At 40.2% G+C, this 16,552-nt stretch overlaps 1 protein-coding gene across 2 annotated transcripts in view; it reads left to right on the forward strand.

The window, feature by feature from the left end:
* Nucleotides 1-148: 148 nt before the first annotated feature.
* Nucleotides 149-16,552, forward strand: part of LOC109642218 (striatin, calmodulin binding protein) — a 28,484-nt gene continuing 12,080 nt past the window's right edge. For both annotated transcript variants that reach the window (XM_020106907.2, XM_020106908.2), the window contains exons 1-3: nucleotides 149-506; nucleotides 12,871-12,974; nucleotides 15,789-15,862. In XM_020106907.2, coding sequence (XP_019962466.2) covers nucleotides 297-506; nucleotides 12,871-12,974; nucleotides 15,789-15,862 — 388 coding nt within the window. In that variant the 5' untranslated portion in view covers nucleotides 149-296. The remainder of the gene's footprint in view (nucleotides 507-12,870; nucleotides 12,975-15,788; nucleotides 15,863-16,552) is intronic.

Below are 16,552 nucleotides of genomic sequence, written 5' to 3' on the forward strand. Positions count from 1 at the left end.
AATAATTATCATCTGTAACAGAATGCACGACTGACGGGGCCTGTCTGCTTGAAATAAACAAGCAGAGGCTGTTCCTCCGGGAAGTCTGGGTGAGGGAATCGAGCGCCCCTAGCGAACACGGTGTGGGCGTGGCCACCGTTGCTGACGTCATTCAATGACAGCTAGCTGTCAGAAAGTGAGTTCATTCCCCTGAGCCGAGGAGACGGAGACGCCGTCGACGGGTTTCTGCTCTTCCGTCTGTACCCAGCTCCCCGAATCAGCGAGACAGCGGACGGATCTTTCCACCGAGCCCGGCCATGGACGAACAGGCAGGGCCCGGTGTATTCTTCAACAACAACAACTCTGTTCTACCCGGCGGTGGGAAAGGACCGCTGCCCGATGGCGACGCTGGGGAGGCGGCTAGGGCGCAGTACAGTATCCCGGGGATCTTGCACTTCCTGCAGCACGAATGGGCCCGTTTCGAAGTGGAGAGGGCACAATGGGAGGTGGAACGGGCCGAATTACAGGTAAAAACCCACCATATTTAACGTGCACAAGGCCACGCGCTAATGGAACCACAGGGGCCCCTTTGGGAACTCGCGTTTAGTTTCTGTTTTTGATTGTTCTGCTCACCAGGCTAGCTCGTTAGCATTAGCTCAGGAGCTAAAGGAGCTGCAGCGCCCCCTTAACCCGACTGCACGACGGCTGTTTGAGACCTCTCCTCTGAGACTGTCATCGCTGAACTTGCTCTCTGCTCTGAGGAGTTGAACTTTTCCAGTATGTACCCACACAAACATGTGGAATCAAACCAGCAACCTTAAGCTACAATCACTAGCGCAGTGGTGTAAGTGTAGTGCTAAAGCGCCTGTGGAGAAACCTAGCCGCTAACGTTACTTACAGCTGAATGTACAGCACTTCATGTTTAAACCTAGATACAGACGTGGAGGAAAGGTAGCTCGTGTTTTGATGTTGTGGGAGCTGACAGAAGACACACACCACTGAACAGACTGTGGACTCATCATTTCTTGTTTATGAATCCGATCATGAGATCGCTGCCATGTCACCACCACTGCTGAGGAGAATATCAGAAATACTGTTGCATCCATCTCTGGTAAAGGTCAAAGAGCCAATTAATCCTATTAATTGGTCCTCTCCGGATAATATACGTCACCCTGACCTGGACACTAAACACACAAATACTCAGATACTTAATGGATATAAGTAAATGGCAGCTTTTCCTGCTGTACACCACAATTTTCTAAAGGGAAACCTGCTGCTTATTAATGTTTAGTTTGCTAAAACTGTAAGTCAGTGTCCTGCCACATGCCAAGGTCACTCTGAAATCCCTGTTTTGATATGGTTTCTAAATGAAACCCTGTCTGCATTGACTTTAATTTTTGTTAGTTCTGTAGATATTTTACAGCTTTGATATCTCTGTATGAGTCTATACAGTCCTGTACTCATCATCTTTGATTTATTTGTGAATGTGTAATTCGTGCTTAAGTGATTATTTTAACCCCATTGGCTTTTTATGGCTCAGTTTATCATATTTGAAGCCCTAAAACTGGTATATTTGACAGATCCGAAGTTGAGAAGGAAACTGTCATCATCAGTCAACATGATATCTTCAAACTAATATCTATAAAGTATCTATAGTAAGGAAAGTGACCTTGGACACCATGTTCCAGACTGTTATTTTAACCAGGATTTGAGCAGGCATCATTACAGCTTATTACCATTTAACTTTAGTGTCCATGCCCAGTGTTTGGAATTGTATGTTTTTGATCAAATCCATCATTTTGACCCAGTTGCTGTGCCACTGTATGTGTACTATATGTGTGTATACTGGATGGCAGAGAAGAGCAACACTGACTTTTGGGGCTTGACAGCAGACAGCTTTACTGAAATTCTCATCCGAGCTAACAAAGGGACAGGGAGGGAGACACTGCATTGTTTTCAGAACGGCGGCGTGTAACTCGTTCACTGTGGTAGGGGTTTGACTCACCAGCCTCATGCGGCGCTCTCGGTCTGGCCTGTGTATTAAGCTTCCTGTCTGCTGTCATGAAGCAAGCTCATCAGAGTAGCATCAGCAACTGCGGCAGAGCACTGTGAGGTTGCTACATGGCTCATTGGGTGATTTGTTTGTGGCGCCAAAATGGTGTGCTCAATTTGAATCTTTGTTTTTTATTACCTCTACTCCTAACTGAATGCTGGTTGATGTTTTGAAAGTAATTTGACCTCCAGGAGACTGTTGGCTTACTCCTGGCTTACTCATGATTGTTCTGTAAATCTCTGCAGCAGGACTCTCCTGAAAAGAGCACATTTTTTCTGTGCCAGTGCTGCCCCGTAGCAGAGCACTATTGAATATTGAAATGTTTTTAAAGTGCACACAGGATTTGGTTTACTTCTGGGATATTATTATTATATTTTATACATATTGCTTACTGAAATATAGTGCTCTGCTTACCTACAGAGGGTTTTTGCGGACTAATATTGAGTGTAGGGACCACTGCAAGGAAGAAAGACAGTCCCAGAAATAAAATTAAAAAGAGATGTATGAATAATGAAAAGCTGTAATGGGCCGAGAGCGTTAGCAGTGTTTATTATCATGTTCACACACGTTTTAATCACAGTGTCAAACCTGACATGTTAGTCTTCCACTTTTAATGAAGGCAAAATATATAGTTTCAAATAAAAGACCTTACAGAATTACACAGGGTGATCTCACAACCCTGTGAACACTCTGTTTCCTCTCAGGGTGTTTTTTTCCTTGTTGGTTGTACGGACGTTGGATGGGAAACAGTCGAAGCTGTGTCTTATGTCCCTGTTTGGGAGGAAGGCGAACTCCAGGGCTTGTAGGAATGTCGTCGAGTCAGGCTGTTAAATCATGCTCGGAGCCACTCCTCTCCACTGGAGCTGTACAGTACACCAACTGGTCCCTCTCATGTGCTGCGTACATATAAATGCATAGGCCGCTGTCACTCATGATTAGACTCCAGCTGATGGGTCATTGACAGTCAATTGATTGACTCAGTCAAGCTGATCTGCTCAGCGAGTGATAGGTTACTCCTCCAGTCAGTCTGTCGGATGTCATCTTGGTAATGAAAATAACTAGAGCTGAAACGAATGATTATTTGATTATCCGCTAATCACTTCACTCTTTGTTCTTGTATGCTGTCAAACGTACATCGTGAAAATAGCTTTAAAACATATTCACACTGGATTGTCGCTCTGAGTTTCGTCAGATCAACAAAACCCAAAGATTTTGGGTAACAGGAAAACTGAAGCTTGAACAAAAATATATTTCTGCCATTTTAGAAAGCCAGTAAATATAGAGAATATATTTTTGACCTTTTTTGTATCAAAGTGGTTACATTTCTGTTGATATACTGTTTCCTTAATTAACAAATATTTCAAATTTAATTAACCTGAAAATGAGTAGTTATTTGATTAATCATTTGAGCCCTCAGAATAACTTTATTTTGGCACTGAGACCAGATGATGTGTTAGCCCAATTCGTTTGGGTTTCAAGTTAGATTAGCGGCACACACCAGGCAAGTGTATTTATTTGTTATTAGCAGTGTATACACAGCCTGTTGCCATTGACTTAAAAGTACAATTAATTGGACATGGTGGAATTCCAGTATAATCGTAAAGCTTTAATTGTAACTGTATCATGTGATATTTTTGTTGTCATCTTTTCAAGTTAATTGTCATTAAATAACTGGTCTGTGATTTTTGCATATTTTTATATTTTGATTACCATTTGCTGCAGTGACATTATTGAGAAGCTGTGACTGGACTGAAGTTCAGTTGCATATTGATAATGCGATATTGATCTTTTGATATCACCCTGCTATACTTAGCATGTATCTTTTCTGGGATGAGTTACGCCCTGTACAGACCAGGCTCTGCTCCAGTGTGCTTCAACAGCCCTCCAGTTATGGGGAAATCCCTGCTCCATAGGCTATCTCCTTGCCAGAAGTATCTGTCAGCAGCCATAATTTGACACCGCGAGAAGGTTGAAGGTGACTCAGGGTGTAAGATGGCTTCATGTGGGTGCAGACTGAAACATGCGCCCACTTATCTTCACTGGACAGAGTCATCTCCTGTATATCTGAAGGAAAAGCTTTTATCTGGAACAAGATTACATGGCTCATGTTGTTCAATTATTTTTCTCTATGTCTAAGTATAGAATCAGCCTGCCTCGGTTAGTTGGTTTACTCCTGTGATCTCATGTTTGCTTTCACTCAATGGCAAAGCCTGGGGCATATTTAGCTCAATGGGCCAGCAATAAGTGGAGCTCACCCATGCACAAACATACACATACCATGGCATTCAGAAATTCAGAAATGGGAGTCACCGTCATTCCTCAGTCGATACCACATCAACTCCGATGCTGCAGTTATTTTTGCCCTCCTAGTGTAAGCCTACGAGTGGGAAAGTACAAACAATCAGGGCAAACGCTTCCTCACCAAAAACTTAAGTACTGGTTACTCATTATCATGACTCTCAGATATCAGCCGACAATTAAGACTCTACCCAGGTTAAAAATATACCAGTTTACATTCAACTAATGTTACACAACAGTTCACATCCTATCTCATGTACCCAGGGTGTACAGTTCCCCACAAAGATTTTGGTCCAATCCTCGGGTTTAGGTCAGACTGTTGTGATATTCCACAGAAGCACGACAAAGACAGTTTCTGCAGCTCATATCAAAGATTCACTGTGTTTAGACAACAGTAAGTGGTTGAAAAGAGCTTTCGTTTTACCTGTGAGGGAACCTGGAGGGAGCCATATTTATGAACGAGCCCAGTCCTCTGAGCTGTGCTCGCCTGTCCCTGTTGGACTCAGACCAGAGCCTCTCCCTGTGCTCTGTTGGCCTGTTAATTCCACTCTGCTTTCTCCATTCACACTTATCAGCGTTCGTCTGTGTACGTGGGTGTGCAGGACAGCTGCCTGGTTGTACCACAGTCACCTGCGCTCCTCAGTTTTACAGTAAATCTTGGGTGATTAGTCAGTCAGAGTTTTAAATTGCTGTACTCACCAGATCAAACTGCTGTGCTCTAAATGTGATGTGATGTCATCTAGTTTGTTCTTATTTACCTCCATCAAGGAGGTTATGTTTTCTTTTTGTTGTTTGTTTTTCTCTTAGTTAGCAGGGTTATGTAAAAACTGGACAGATTACCACAAAACTTGGGGGAAGGATTTCATATGGGTCAGGGAAGAATGCATTTAATTTTGGTGAGGATCTAGAGCAGACAGTGGATCATTAATCTTGATAGAAAACACAGTATTACACAGTACATAATTGTCCATTGCTACTTCAGATTTTCACATCCCCATAAATGAATTCAGCAAACACACATGTGCACCAATGTGTTCAGCTCAGGTGAAACAACAAACTTTTGCTCTTTCTATCAAAAAAAGGAATTTTAGCAAAATTTTAGCTGTTTAAAGACAGACATCTTTGATGAAACTGAAACATACAGTTTGGGATTCCCTTTCCCTCAGGGCATTCAGAAGTACCAGGGACATGAAACCTAATAATCTAAATAGTAATCTAAATATAATCAAAATAATTACTGGTAAAAAAAAAAGTTCCCTTCTTGCTTGGAAACGAAAATCAGAAAAAGTTTGTCTGGCATCTGTACTGTACTTTATTCCACAATTGACCAAAAATAACAGTGTGCTACTCTGACCGGTGCCAATGTCATATCATATCAACAACATTCACAGTTCCATGCTTGGGACACACAAGATAGCCAGCTTTTGTACCAACTTGCCATGCTAGCTAACGATACAATGCTAAAGAGAAGTACACAGGAAATAGAAGCCACACACCACATGAACACACAGGGTTAGCCAGCTGCTTCTCCCCCCTTTCTTTTGCAGCAATATGATTTGATTGGCGTATGGGCTTAAGTGTTTGTTTAAACATGATTTCATTGTCTGATGCCTTCGTTGCCACATGAAAAGTTGAGCTCTTTTCAACTTCTGCTATACGCAGAGTGAGCAACACAACGCAATCTGATGCAACGGAACCATTATGCAGTTCAGCAATGCATGACATCAACCCCATTCAAAGTGACTGAGCAGCACTTTTGTTGAGCCCAGTGTTATATATGAGAAAAATGTGTCTCTGTCTGCACCTGTTCCATTTCTCTGAATTTATAGTTTGATAAAGAGAACAGCTCTGTGAGAGATTCTTACCCTCATCAGTACAAATTCAGCCTCTTAATAAGCAATGCAAGTGCACATTGTTGCTGCTAGTGGCTGTTAACTGATGAGATGATCGCAGTTTAAACCAAATGCAGACAAACTTGACACAACGTCAGACTTTTCATCCTTATATATCATTTTCTCCTCTCTACCAGGTAACTTAACTATCCAGACTGTAAAGCTGTTGTTTGAACGTGGTTCTTCCAGGACCACACCTTACAGTCACACAACCCATTTGTCAGAGAAACTGCTGATGCAAGAAAATGTAGCTCCTTGCTTGCATGCGTGAGTGTGTGCATGTGCGCTATGAGCCTTATGTAATATTCATGCAGCAACATGGGATGCACCACCCGTGTCCTCAAGAAGCCTGACATGGTGCATTTTTCAGCATCTGCAATCATTTCAGCTTTTATTGTTAATAACATAACTACATATTTTACTATCACTATTATTACTGTCATAACAACCAGTCTGGCAGTGCTTCAACAGTAGAGATACACAACTATCTCTGCCCCACCCCATTTTTTCGCTCCCACCACCTAAACCTTCTCCCCTTTCTCTCTTGATTCAACCCAACCATTCGAGGCAGATGGCCTTCTGCCCTGAGTCTGGTTCTTTTGGAGGATTCTTCCTGTTGAGATATATGTTTTTTTTTTTTTAACCCCTCACCGTGGCAACTGTCAGGGTTTCTCGTTAATACTGTAAGGTTTCAACCTCACTATGTAAAGTGCCTTTGAGATAACATATGTTGTGATTTGGCGCTGTGCAAATAAAACACAGTTGAATTGTTTGCACTCCCTGTAAGGTAGCACAGTGGTGTCAGCTTGCTATGAGCTGTGTCACGGCAGAGTGTGAAATGAAGCTCAAGTGGAAACTCGTGATGTGATGAAAATAACAAACCCGTGTCTCTGTAAAAGTTTGGGGAAAGAGAGCAGATGTTGACTGTGAGGAATCTCTCGCATTGTAAGGGTTTTTTATTTCGTTTTCTGGGTGTTGTAAAAGAGGGGAGAGGCAGAGCTTGGCTCATTCCAGATTAGTGAGCAGAAATCTTTACTAAATCAGAGTTTGAGCAGCTCACTGTCTCACCCTGACCCTCAGAGCAATAATGAATGTGTGCCTGTGTATGTGAGCTATGTGGATTGATGTGCACAGTCTGCATTTGAAGAAGTGAGCTGCAGCCATGCGTCTTGCTTCTTGTGTGTCTTAGGTGGAGCAAAAGGGAACAAAGCATAAATGTTGTTTGTTTAACATACACACACACACACACACACACACACACCCAACAGTCAGGCATAAGATTGTATACATAAAATCAGTGTAGAGCCTTTTTTACGGATACATTCCCAGAGAGCATGTGTTTGTGGAAAGACAACCTGTCATAGTGTTGACACTTAAATTGGCCTCAGCATGTTGAGCAGAGGAGGTGAAGAGACAGCTGGGTGTAAAACTTCAGTTAGTGGTATTGATAGCAGTATTGATAGCAGTATTGAACCTTCCTTTCTCCATCAGTACAATGATAACATTTTATTAGTATTATGTTTCATATATTTTCTGGACTTGCCAGAAAACATATCTATATGAATTCAGGATCCTCAATAAAGACCTTAGAAGGATTTTAAAATTAACAAAAGTCTCATATACATTATTGTAAATACAAATATATATACATAAATGCATATTAAACTGAGAATGTTGTGACAGTAGATTGTGTTGCAGGATTGTTTATAAAGCTTCAGTCAGCACCATCAGAACTACAAGTATCTTCATTACTGCTAATATGTCTCATAATGGATGTGAAACTTGAACAAATCATTTTAGGTCATATCATCCTTGCTGGTTTTCCATCATACTTTCCTTCGTACTTTTGGCTGGTATGACTGTGAATTAGTATCATATTTCATTCAATGTGGTATTCATCTCTGTGAGTCATGGTCTTAAATTGAACTTGGTTATTTCATTCACTTTTTAATTTTTGGTTTAAATATATACCTTTTGAAATAATGAGTACATGCATGTATCTGTGGTAATAGCTGTCAGATATTGGTGTTATATTCTCAATTAAACCTAAACTGAAGTTAGGCCTTTACAAATCGTATGTAGATCTGTCGTGATGTTTTCTATGCACAAATAGAAAATACTGTAGCCACATTACAGTCCCCAGCACTGAAGTCTTGGCTCTGTTGTTTTGCTAGCTTTTTTTCTGTTGCTTCTAGTGTAATGGAATGCATGGAATGTACTTGGCTAGTTATCAGGTCGGCCATCGTGTTGCTCATTGGTTTGTGGTAACTGTGAGTGTAAACCTGGTGTCGGTGGATGAAAGGTTGTTTGCATTGTAAATGTGGGATTTACACCAGTTGGTTTCCCTCCTTCAGCTCTGACCAGGGTCAAAATAAAGCCAAGCGTGTGTGTGACCATTTTGTTTGTGTGTCAGCCCCTGAAGTCATCGAGTAAGTTCTTTTTCAAATGGAGTGAGCTCAGTCTTGCCGCGGATGTTTCACAGTGTTCACTCTGTCAAGATTAAACAGCCTCATTGTGTTGTAGATGTCGCAGACGACAACGTGTGGAATTCACAAATCTCTGACTTTAAGCTCTACTTATAAATAGCAACAATATTGTTTGTTGTCATCAGCATCAACAGTCACTGAGTGAAAATTTGAGATGACACTAGACTGAAAACCTGCTCTTGTTCCTGCTGTGTAGTAATCCACTGTGTTAAATAGTCTGCATGTTAATGTTGCTAATGTCATCTCTAAGGATGAAGAAATAAAACAGTTTTTCTGTTTTAATATAAATACGTATTGTAATTTTAAATTTCAACTGGAAGCAGAAAATGGGGGTTAAATTGGTATATATTTTTAACCATTGAAAAAAGCTAAACTATATGTTTGTTTTTTCAGTTACATGTCTTTAAATTTGTTCAAATTATGATTAATTATAACTGGAAGTGAAGGCTTTTTCATTTTATTAATTTAATTAAGTGAGGAAAATCGAATTTCAAACTAGTATTTGAGTGTATCAAAGCAGAAGGTACGGGCATAGACGTTCTTATCTTACTAGAGTTTACACTGCGGCTGGAGTTTATTTTCCTCCCTGCCCTGTCTCTGCTGCCTCCTTTTCCTGTCGCTGAAAGGTCCCGGGCTCTGAAATGGATGCCCCATTCTACATGTCTTACTCAGATAGACTGAGGAGCCCTTATCCAGCCGCCCAATAATGCAGTCAGTGTGAGGCCGGGAATTAAATGCTTCCTGTGTCTCTTTATGGCCCAAGTTGACTCATTGCATTCCTCCCAAGGTTAATGTTTGATGGAGGAGAGATGGTGAGCCAGAGATTCACAGAGCGGCACTCTTCTCTCTGGCACCGCAGGACACCAGGGGCCAGTGCTTCATGTGGACAGGAAGTGAATGGTTGCTCACTATCTCAGTCAACACAGATGTATAGTTTTCATCTACAGTGAAAAATGAGATGATGAGCAGTATTTCTGAGTATGTATGTAAAATAGCAACCTCTCAAGCTGTTCTTAACACTCTGTCATTGTTTTGGACACGAGTTAGAACTTGTGATACCATGCTCCAGCTCTCATTGTAAAAATTTTGAAGAAATCACAACTCTTATTATTTGTAAGTTATTGTTGTTGTACTTAGCAGTTGTTTTAACATGTGAGCTAGAAAGATTAGCTGTTTAAAGCTGAACATGAATTTTAATTTGAAAATAACTCTGCAATTAGCCTAATGAGGTATGTGTCCCAGTCACGTGTGATGCCGGTGCAGTGCCTTGAGTCACTGGTTCTAACTGATATTTGGATTGGAGTCGTATTAGCCAGAGTAAGTTTTTTTGGGGGGCCACGCTGTCTGGCTCCATCCAAACTCTGATCATTTTCCATATCCAAAGACATCCCTGCATTTTTTTTAATGTAAGGTCAATCTATACAATTTTATTCAAGACTTTGACCAATACAAATTTTTGGGGCTGGATGTCAGTGTTAGAGTATAAAAGTCTGATGTGGATATATCGGCCGATTATACATGTACAAAATATGGCTGTGTAATTTTAAGCTTGATATATTACGGTTTAAATATAACTTAATCACAAATCAAAAACAAACAAGAAGAAGAAAATCAAGATTAAGTTTTTTTATGGAATCCTCCAAGTTTTCATATCTGTGCATATCAGCAAACATAGATCCCGACACTGATTATGTGAAATACTGAACCGATATGATTGGCCGAATGATATTAGTCGGATATTACTTTTTTCCTTCCCACCATCCAAAAACTTTTAAAATCCACCTACCCGAACACATCATTATTTTCTTTTTGAAAACAAAAGGCTCAATCTCGACTAGTCAATCTTGACTACTGGGGCTTTGCAGGGGATTTCTCTCTTCACCGTCTGTTCATGTAACAGAGCTTACAAATGCACTAGACGCCCTTTCGGGAAATTTACACTGTTAAGGACTTCCTGTGTTAACGCTCACTGATACTAGCTCAAGGTTGTGGAAAGTCAGTTGCATAATAAACGCTAACATTATTGTCCATCCTGAATGCATTCGTATTGATCCAGCTGAGGCTAGATGCATATGGAGCAAGATGAATAAGGAGCTTGTGTAGATGTAGAGTGATATATGTGCTGTGCTGACCCATCTTTCTAGAGCATCAGTTGTTGGCGTCTACACAGGCTGCTGGCATGTGGCTGGTGCCAACTAAACTTGGTCCTGGACCAGTATCCTAAATCTGAAGGGCCCCCAAGCTATAGCAGGCAGGTTGTTATGAGTTCTCTCGCGGAGAACTGTGGATGTAAGAGATGCTGTTATTAATACAGGGCAGATTGAAGTACTGCCGTGACTCATTGTTGCAGTCAGCAGCAGCGCTGCTTGCTATCCGTGTGAACCTGTGATCCAGCCCACTCAAACTCGCACCATCCTCTGCATGTAGAGTGATAGGCAGGGAATGGAGTCAATATTCATTCCCATTTAAGACGTTCGCTTGCCGTTTTAGAATTTGAGTCATTCCCAAGAGAAATTTTTTTTTGAAGTTAGACAGGAGCAGTTTGGTGCTGGTGGTGCTTTTCTTTGCCCCTGTTTAAAACTGAGCCACCATCTTGTCACTGCTCCTCTGCTCTTCAGATTTTCTTTACAATTTGTGTTGATCCAAAAATATCCTGCTAGTCTGTTATTTCCTCTTAACTACAAAGTGGCTCACAGATCCTACTTTGATATTCATCTTCTTTTAAAACAACTGACATCGACTTTAACAGAAAGAAAAGTTATTTCATAATGATTGTGCCACATAAAAAATGTGTATTTAGTAATTAGAAAGTAATTACTAATGAATTATTACATGATAATTCTTTAGACATGTTTAGCCATAATCAACTCTTTTTTTTATTTTCCCACTTTGTCGATGTCGCAAAATGCTGTGAAAACTCTAGTAGGATGTTATAATGCGAATAAGACTTATACATGTCTACATAATGCGACTAAGGTCAAAATAATCCACATGCCTCAATTCAATTACGACTTATTCAGATTATGAACTCATTTGCGTTAAGGTAATCAGAAAATGTTGTTTACATGGCAGAGACTAGTCTCTTAATAGGGTTAATAGAAAATTGTTATGTGTGTTAATGTAGTCACTGTCTCCTCCTCCACTAAAAACCACAGAGGATGTACTTTACTGCTCTGTGGCCAACAGTGGAAGACTATAGATGTATTACAAGATGTGACTACAAGCTAGGAATGTATGGAATTCAATGAATGTAAGAAGAAGCCTTGCTGGAATTCATTCAGGCAATCCGCAAAGTTGTCCCTGTATGAGTAAAGGTTAAGAGTAAAAAAATTTTACTGAGATTAGTAAGAAATGAAAATACAAACATCTTAATTTGAGCTGGGAACTAGCAGATTATCTAACGAGAGCCCTTAGCACAAATGACCAGAAGACCAGAAAAACCACACATGCAACATTTGCAGGAATTGTAAGACATCAGTTATAATCACACCACTGCGCTTAAGGCTAATGTTAGCTTTAGTGCCATTACAGCTGCTAATAGACATTCTTCTTCCTACCTGCTTCCTGTTATTAGAAAATCAATGTTGATGCTCCAGTATCTTAGTAATTTAGTTTGTTATATCACACATACAAGGCTGTAGCTAAACAATATAACATAAGAGGATGTTTCTTTTAATACATGATCATTTCGGGCTCCATGTGTGTTTCTTTCATACTGTACATTAGACTGTGACCTAACCTCTTCTGCCTTCATTATTAGAGTATGTGTAATGTAATGTAATGCTGACTCAGACTCAGTGCGTCAACAGCTGCTGCCTGTTACTGAAGAGAGACAGCGGTGTGCAGAGTAAAGGGATTTTAGAAGAGAGAGAGTGGGGGATGTGTGGGAGAGGGAGTAGGTTAGATTAAAATAGAATAGTACTCCTTTTTAATTCCCACCATGCCACGCAGGTTGATTTGACTATTTCAGTTGAAACAGAAGTCGTTGTTCTCAGATGTTGTCTCGTGGAAGTTGTCTTTAAAGTCATGTCTTTATTGCTTGCTCGTTCAAATCGAAGATGCCAAAACATCTGAAACATTGACTCTATTTTTAAAAAATGACTACTGTAAGTCTCTCTCTACTTTCTAATATGACCTGACAATCCTATTTTTGTACTTTCAGGCCCAGATTGCTTTCCTGCAGGGGGAGAGGAAAGGCCAGGAGAACTTGAAGAAAGACCTTGTGAGGAGGATAAAAATGCTGGAATACGCGCTGAAGCAAGAGAGGTGAGTGCCTTTACTGCCCACTGCTGCTCCAGCCCACCCACAGCACACAGAAATACCTCAGCTGGTCGGCAACAACTGCAGCGTCTCCGTGTTTTGCATGCCCCTAAAATAAATTCCCGCCTCTAAAAATACAGAAAAGGGAGAACATAGCAGAGTGAGATTCTGACTGGTCAACAAATCGACATCTTCTGCACCTGCACAGAGCTAGCACACTTCAGAGTGCAGCTCTCTGCATATCTCTACTTTAAGATAGATTTTTTGATAACATGTTAAAGGGTTGCTGCTAGTGTTTTAAAAAAAAAAAAAATCCATCAGCATCCTTTTTTCATATTCTATGCATAGTGGCCCAAAGCCTCAGCTGGTGTCAGCAGAGGCAGTAATGGAGTGAGAGTGCCAGAGAGATTCCCTCGAGTCCAGCTGGTGTGATGTCTCTGGACTAGAGCATGTGTTGGCAGGAAGGCTTTGTTTGCTGTTGGATGGTGATGACTGTACGCTGTCCTCAGCGGAAGGACAGGATGTGAAAGGAGGAGGGATGAATCCTCTTTCCACCCAAGACGAGGACACAGTCACAACTCGCTTCTCCGGCAGCAAACCTGAAGAATTACATTGTTCTCATTCTTACGTTCCGCGAACCGTCACCTTCACACAAAAGGTCCCTGTGGTTGTGGCGGTGATATACTTAGCATTTGCCTTCCTCCTTGTTGCATAGCTGAAACCTAGATCAGAAACATAATTTATTTTAGATTCAAGTGAAGTCTTTCTGACAAGTGTTTCTAGCGGCAAAGCAATGGATAGATTATTAAATCATAATCTTGGGTTGTTAAATGTGTACACAGTTCTGTCCTGTGTAATAAGGGATTAGTCCTGACACTTGAGGTGCCCTCCCTGTCAATTTTATTTATAAATGAAAAAGGTTTAATTGTTTATAACCTATATTATCATCTGGCAGCTTGTGTTTCTGACCCAGTCATAAACCAATTTTCTAAAGTCCGACATTGGCCAGATTATCAGATGTACCGCACATTCTGAGCACAGGTGGAATTATTATGCCGTTTCCGTGTAGCCAGGCAGTCCAGTCACTGTCTCCTGTCTCAATAACAACCAGAGGATGTACTTTACTGCTCCAAGGCCAACAGTGGAAAACTCTAGTTGTATAAGACAACTACAAGCTGACAATGTGTGGAATTCAATGAATGTAAAGAGAAGCATTGCTGAAATTCCTTCTGGCAATCAGTAAAGTTGTCCCTGAAAAAGGTTAAGAATAAAAAATGAAACAGGGATTTGTGATGAAAATGATGATGTTTTAATTTGAGCTGGGAGATTCCACGAGAGTCTAAACCGATTTCCACAGTTGTCAGAGTAGTTCAGTGCTTTGTTGTTCTTCCACTCAGATATTCATACGTTCCTCCCTGTTCTCTGAGAGGAACATCATCATTAGGTTTGGTAAATATGGAATCATCTTGTGCATGTTTGTAGTGTATATTTATCTTCCTTTCTCAGCTGACATCCCCACAGACGCTGCCTTAGAAGCAACACCTAACCTAGGATTACCACTTTCCCCAGTTGCTAAGCAACAGGTCACATCTCCAAGGGTGTCTAAAAGCAATATCAGAAATGGCTGTCTGAATGTAGGATGTACCCAATTTAAAATGAATTTGATTTTGATGGGGGTTGCTTCCTCTTAATCATGGAGGGGTCTCCTTCTGCTGTATTGTCTCTATCACCGATATGGATCTGTGTGTATCCATCAGAAGAAACAGCAACTCAGTATTGCAAAGGTTGAAACAGACTAAAGCCACACATTTATATTTCCTGGATGTTGCATTGAGTTGACATATGTTTTAATACAGGACAGTTTTCCTTTTTGGGGGATTTTGTGAATATATGTGTATGTTATATTATTGCTTTACACAATATTTGTCATATTTGAAAACTGTAATCCTAAAATGAAAACTAAGTAAATATGTTTGAAGCATGGCTTATAAAGATGGACAATGCATCTCCACTGCATCTCCACTTCCTCAGCAAGTGGAACCCGCTGATACAAACACTCGACCAACTGCGAGGCAGTCTCAGCTGTCCTCCATTTTTAAAGCGTCAGATCAGAAGTCATTTACTTACTGGAAAAAATTTACTTGAACATTAATCAATCTGAAATTACTTAAAAACAATCTAAAATGACAGAAGTCATCGTTTGGAAAAAGTTTATTTGAAGTGTACTCACTCTTTCATCCGCTAGCATGAAGGAGACACAGTATGTGACCTTTACTACAGGCAGCCACTAGGTCATGATCAAGAAGCTTTGGCTTCACTTTTAAGAAGCGGTCATGTCTTCAATCTTTATGTACAGTCAATGAAAAGGTTAAAATAATGATCAGATGGTAAGGTTTATTGCTTGAACATTAATAATAAGATCATAGGTATGATTTTAATACAGCTACAATGATTGGTCAGTCAATTAACTGAGAATTAACCATTTTAGTAATTCTTTTGTAGAAAAAGCCACAGGTTCACAGGTTCTTTCCACTTATTTCTGAAGAATTGACTTTTTTTTTAGTCTTCAATAACAGTTAATTTAATAGCTTATCTCAATAAGATACTAAATGAGAAATGAATGTGTCCACCTGTATTCTGAACAGTTTATAAATTATGAAAATAATAGCTGTTTTGTATAATAATAATAATAGGCACTGCTGTCTAAAAATATTATTTTTAATGTTATGATATTGATTTCAGCAATGCAACTCTTTTTGAACCTTTCAGCCTTGTTTGCTTATTTTTCTGCCTCCATCTTTTGTTTTTCTTCACTTCCAGAGCAAAATACCACAAGTTAAAGTACGGGACAGAGTTAAATCAAGGCGACATGAAGCCGCCAAGCTACGACTCTGGTAAGTCTACGGAGGCTCAAATGGCAAACTCCACCTCTTCATACTAAATCACTGTTGAGTTCACATACCTCAAGTGACAGGACTGTTACACATTCGAAGGGTGTGTTCTTGTTGAATCTTGTTTGCTTCAATAGATTTCTTCCCCCCGTCTTTTCATAAATGCTGAAAGAGAGAGATTGTTGTTACAGCTGTACTGTACAAACATTGAGCTACTTGAAGAGTTTATGAACAACAATATGTTTTCCCGCTGTTTGGTTTGCAGATATTCATGATAGTAAATGTGAGAAAGAAAGGTTTGGCAAAATCACACTTTCAAAGATAGATACATTCTCACTTTCTTTCTTTCTTTCTTTCTTAATGTATCTGTTTTATTTATTGATCCCAGGGAATTTAGAAAAATTTGGTCCAATTTCAATCCATGGCTTCACCTAGTTTAGGGCTTGATGCTGCGGGTCGGGTCTGTCTACAATTGGGTCTGTAATTTTGTTGCTGTGAGCAAATTAAATCCCACTTAAAGCCCCTGGTAACGAAAAATTATTATCAAAGTCCTTTCAAGCCAACACAGACAAGAGCTCCTTCAGAGCTTAGAAATATGTGAAATTGAACTGCAATGACAGATGACACCTGCTGATCAAGATCGTGTGATGTGATTGAAAAACTCCATAACAGCAATTAAAGCCCCTTTTCTAC

This window comes from Paralichthys olivaceus, chromosome 14 (assembly GCF_024713975.1).
Source record: "Paralichthys olivaceus isolate ysfri-2021 chromosome 14, ASM2471397v2, whole genome shotgun sequence".
NCBI lineage: Eukaryota > Metazoa > Chordata > Actinopteri > Pleuronectiformes > Paralichthyidae > Paralichthys > Paralichthys olivaceus.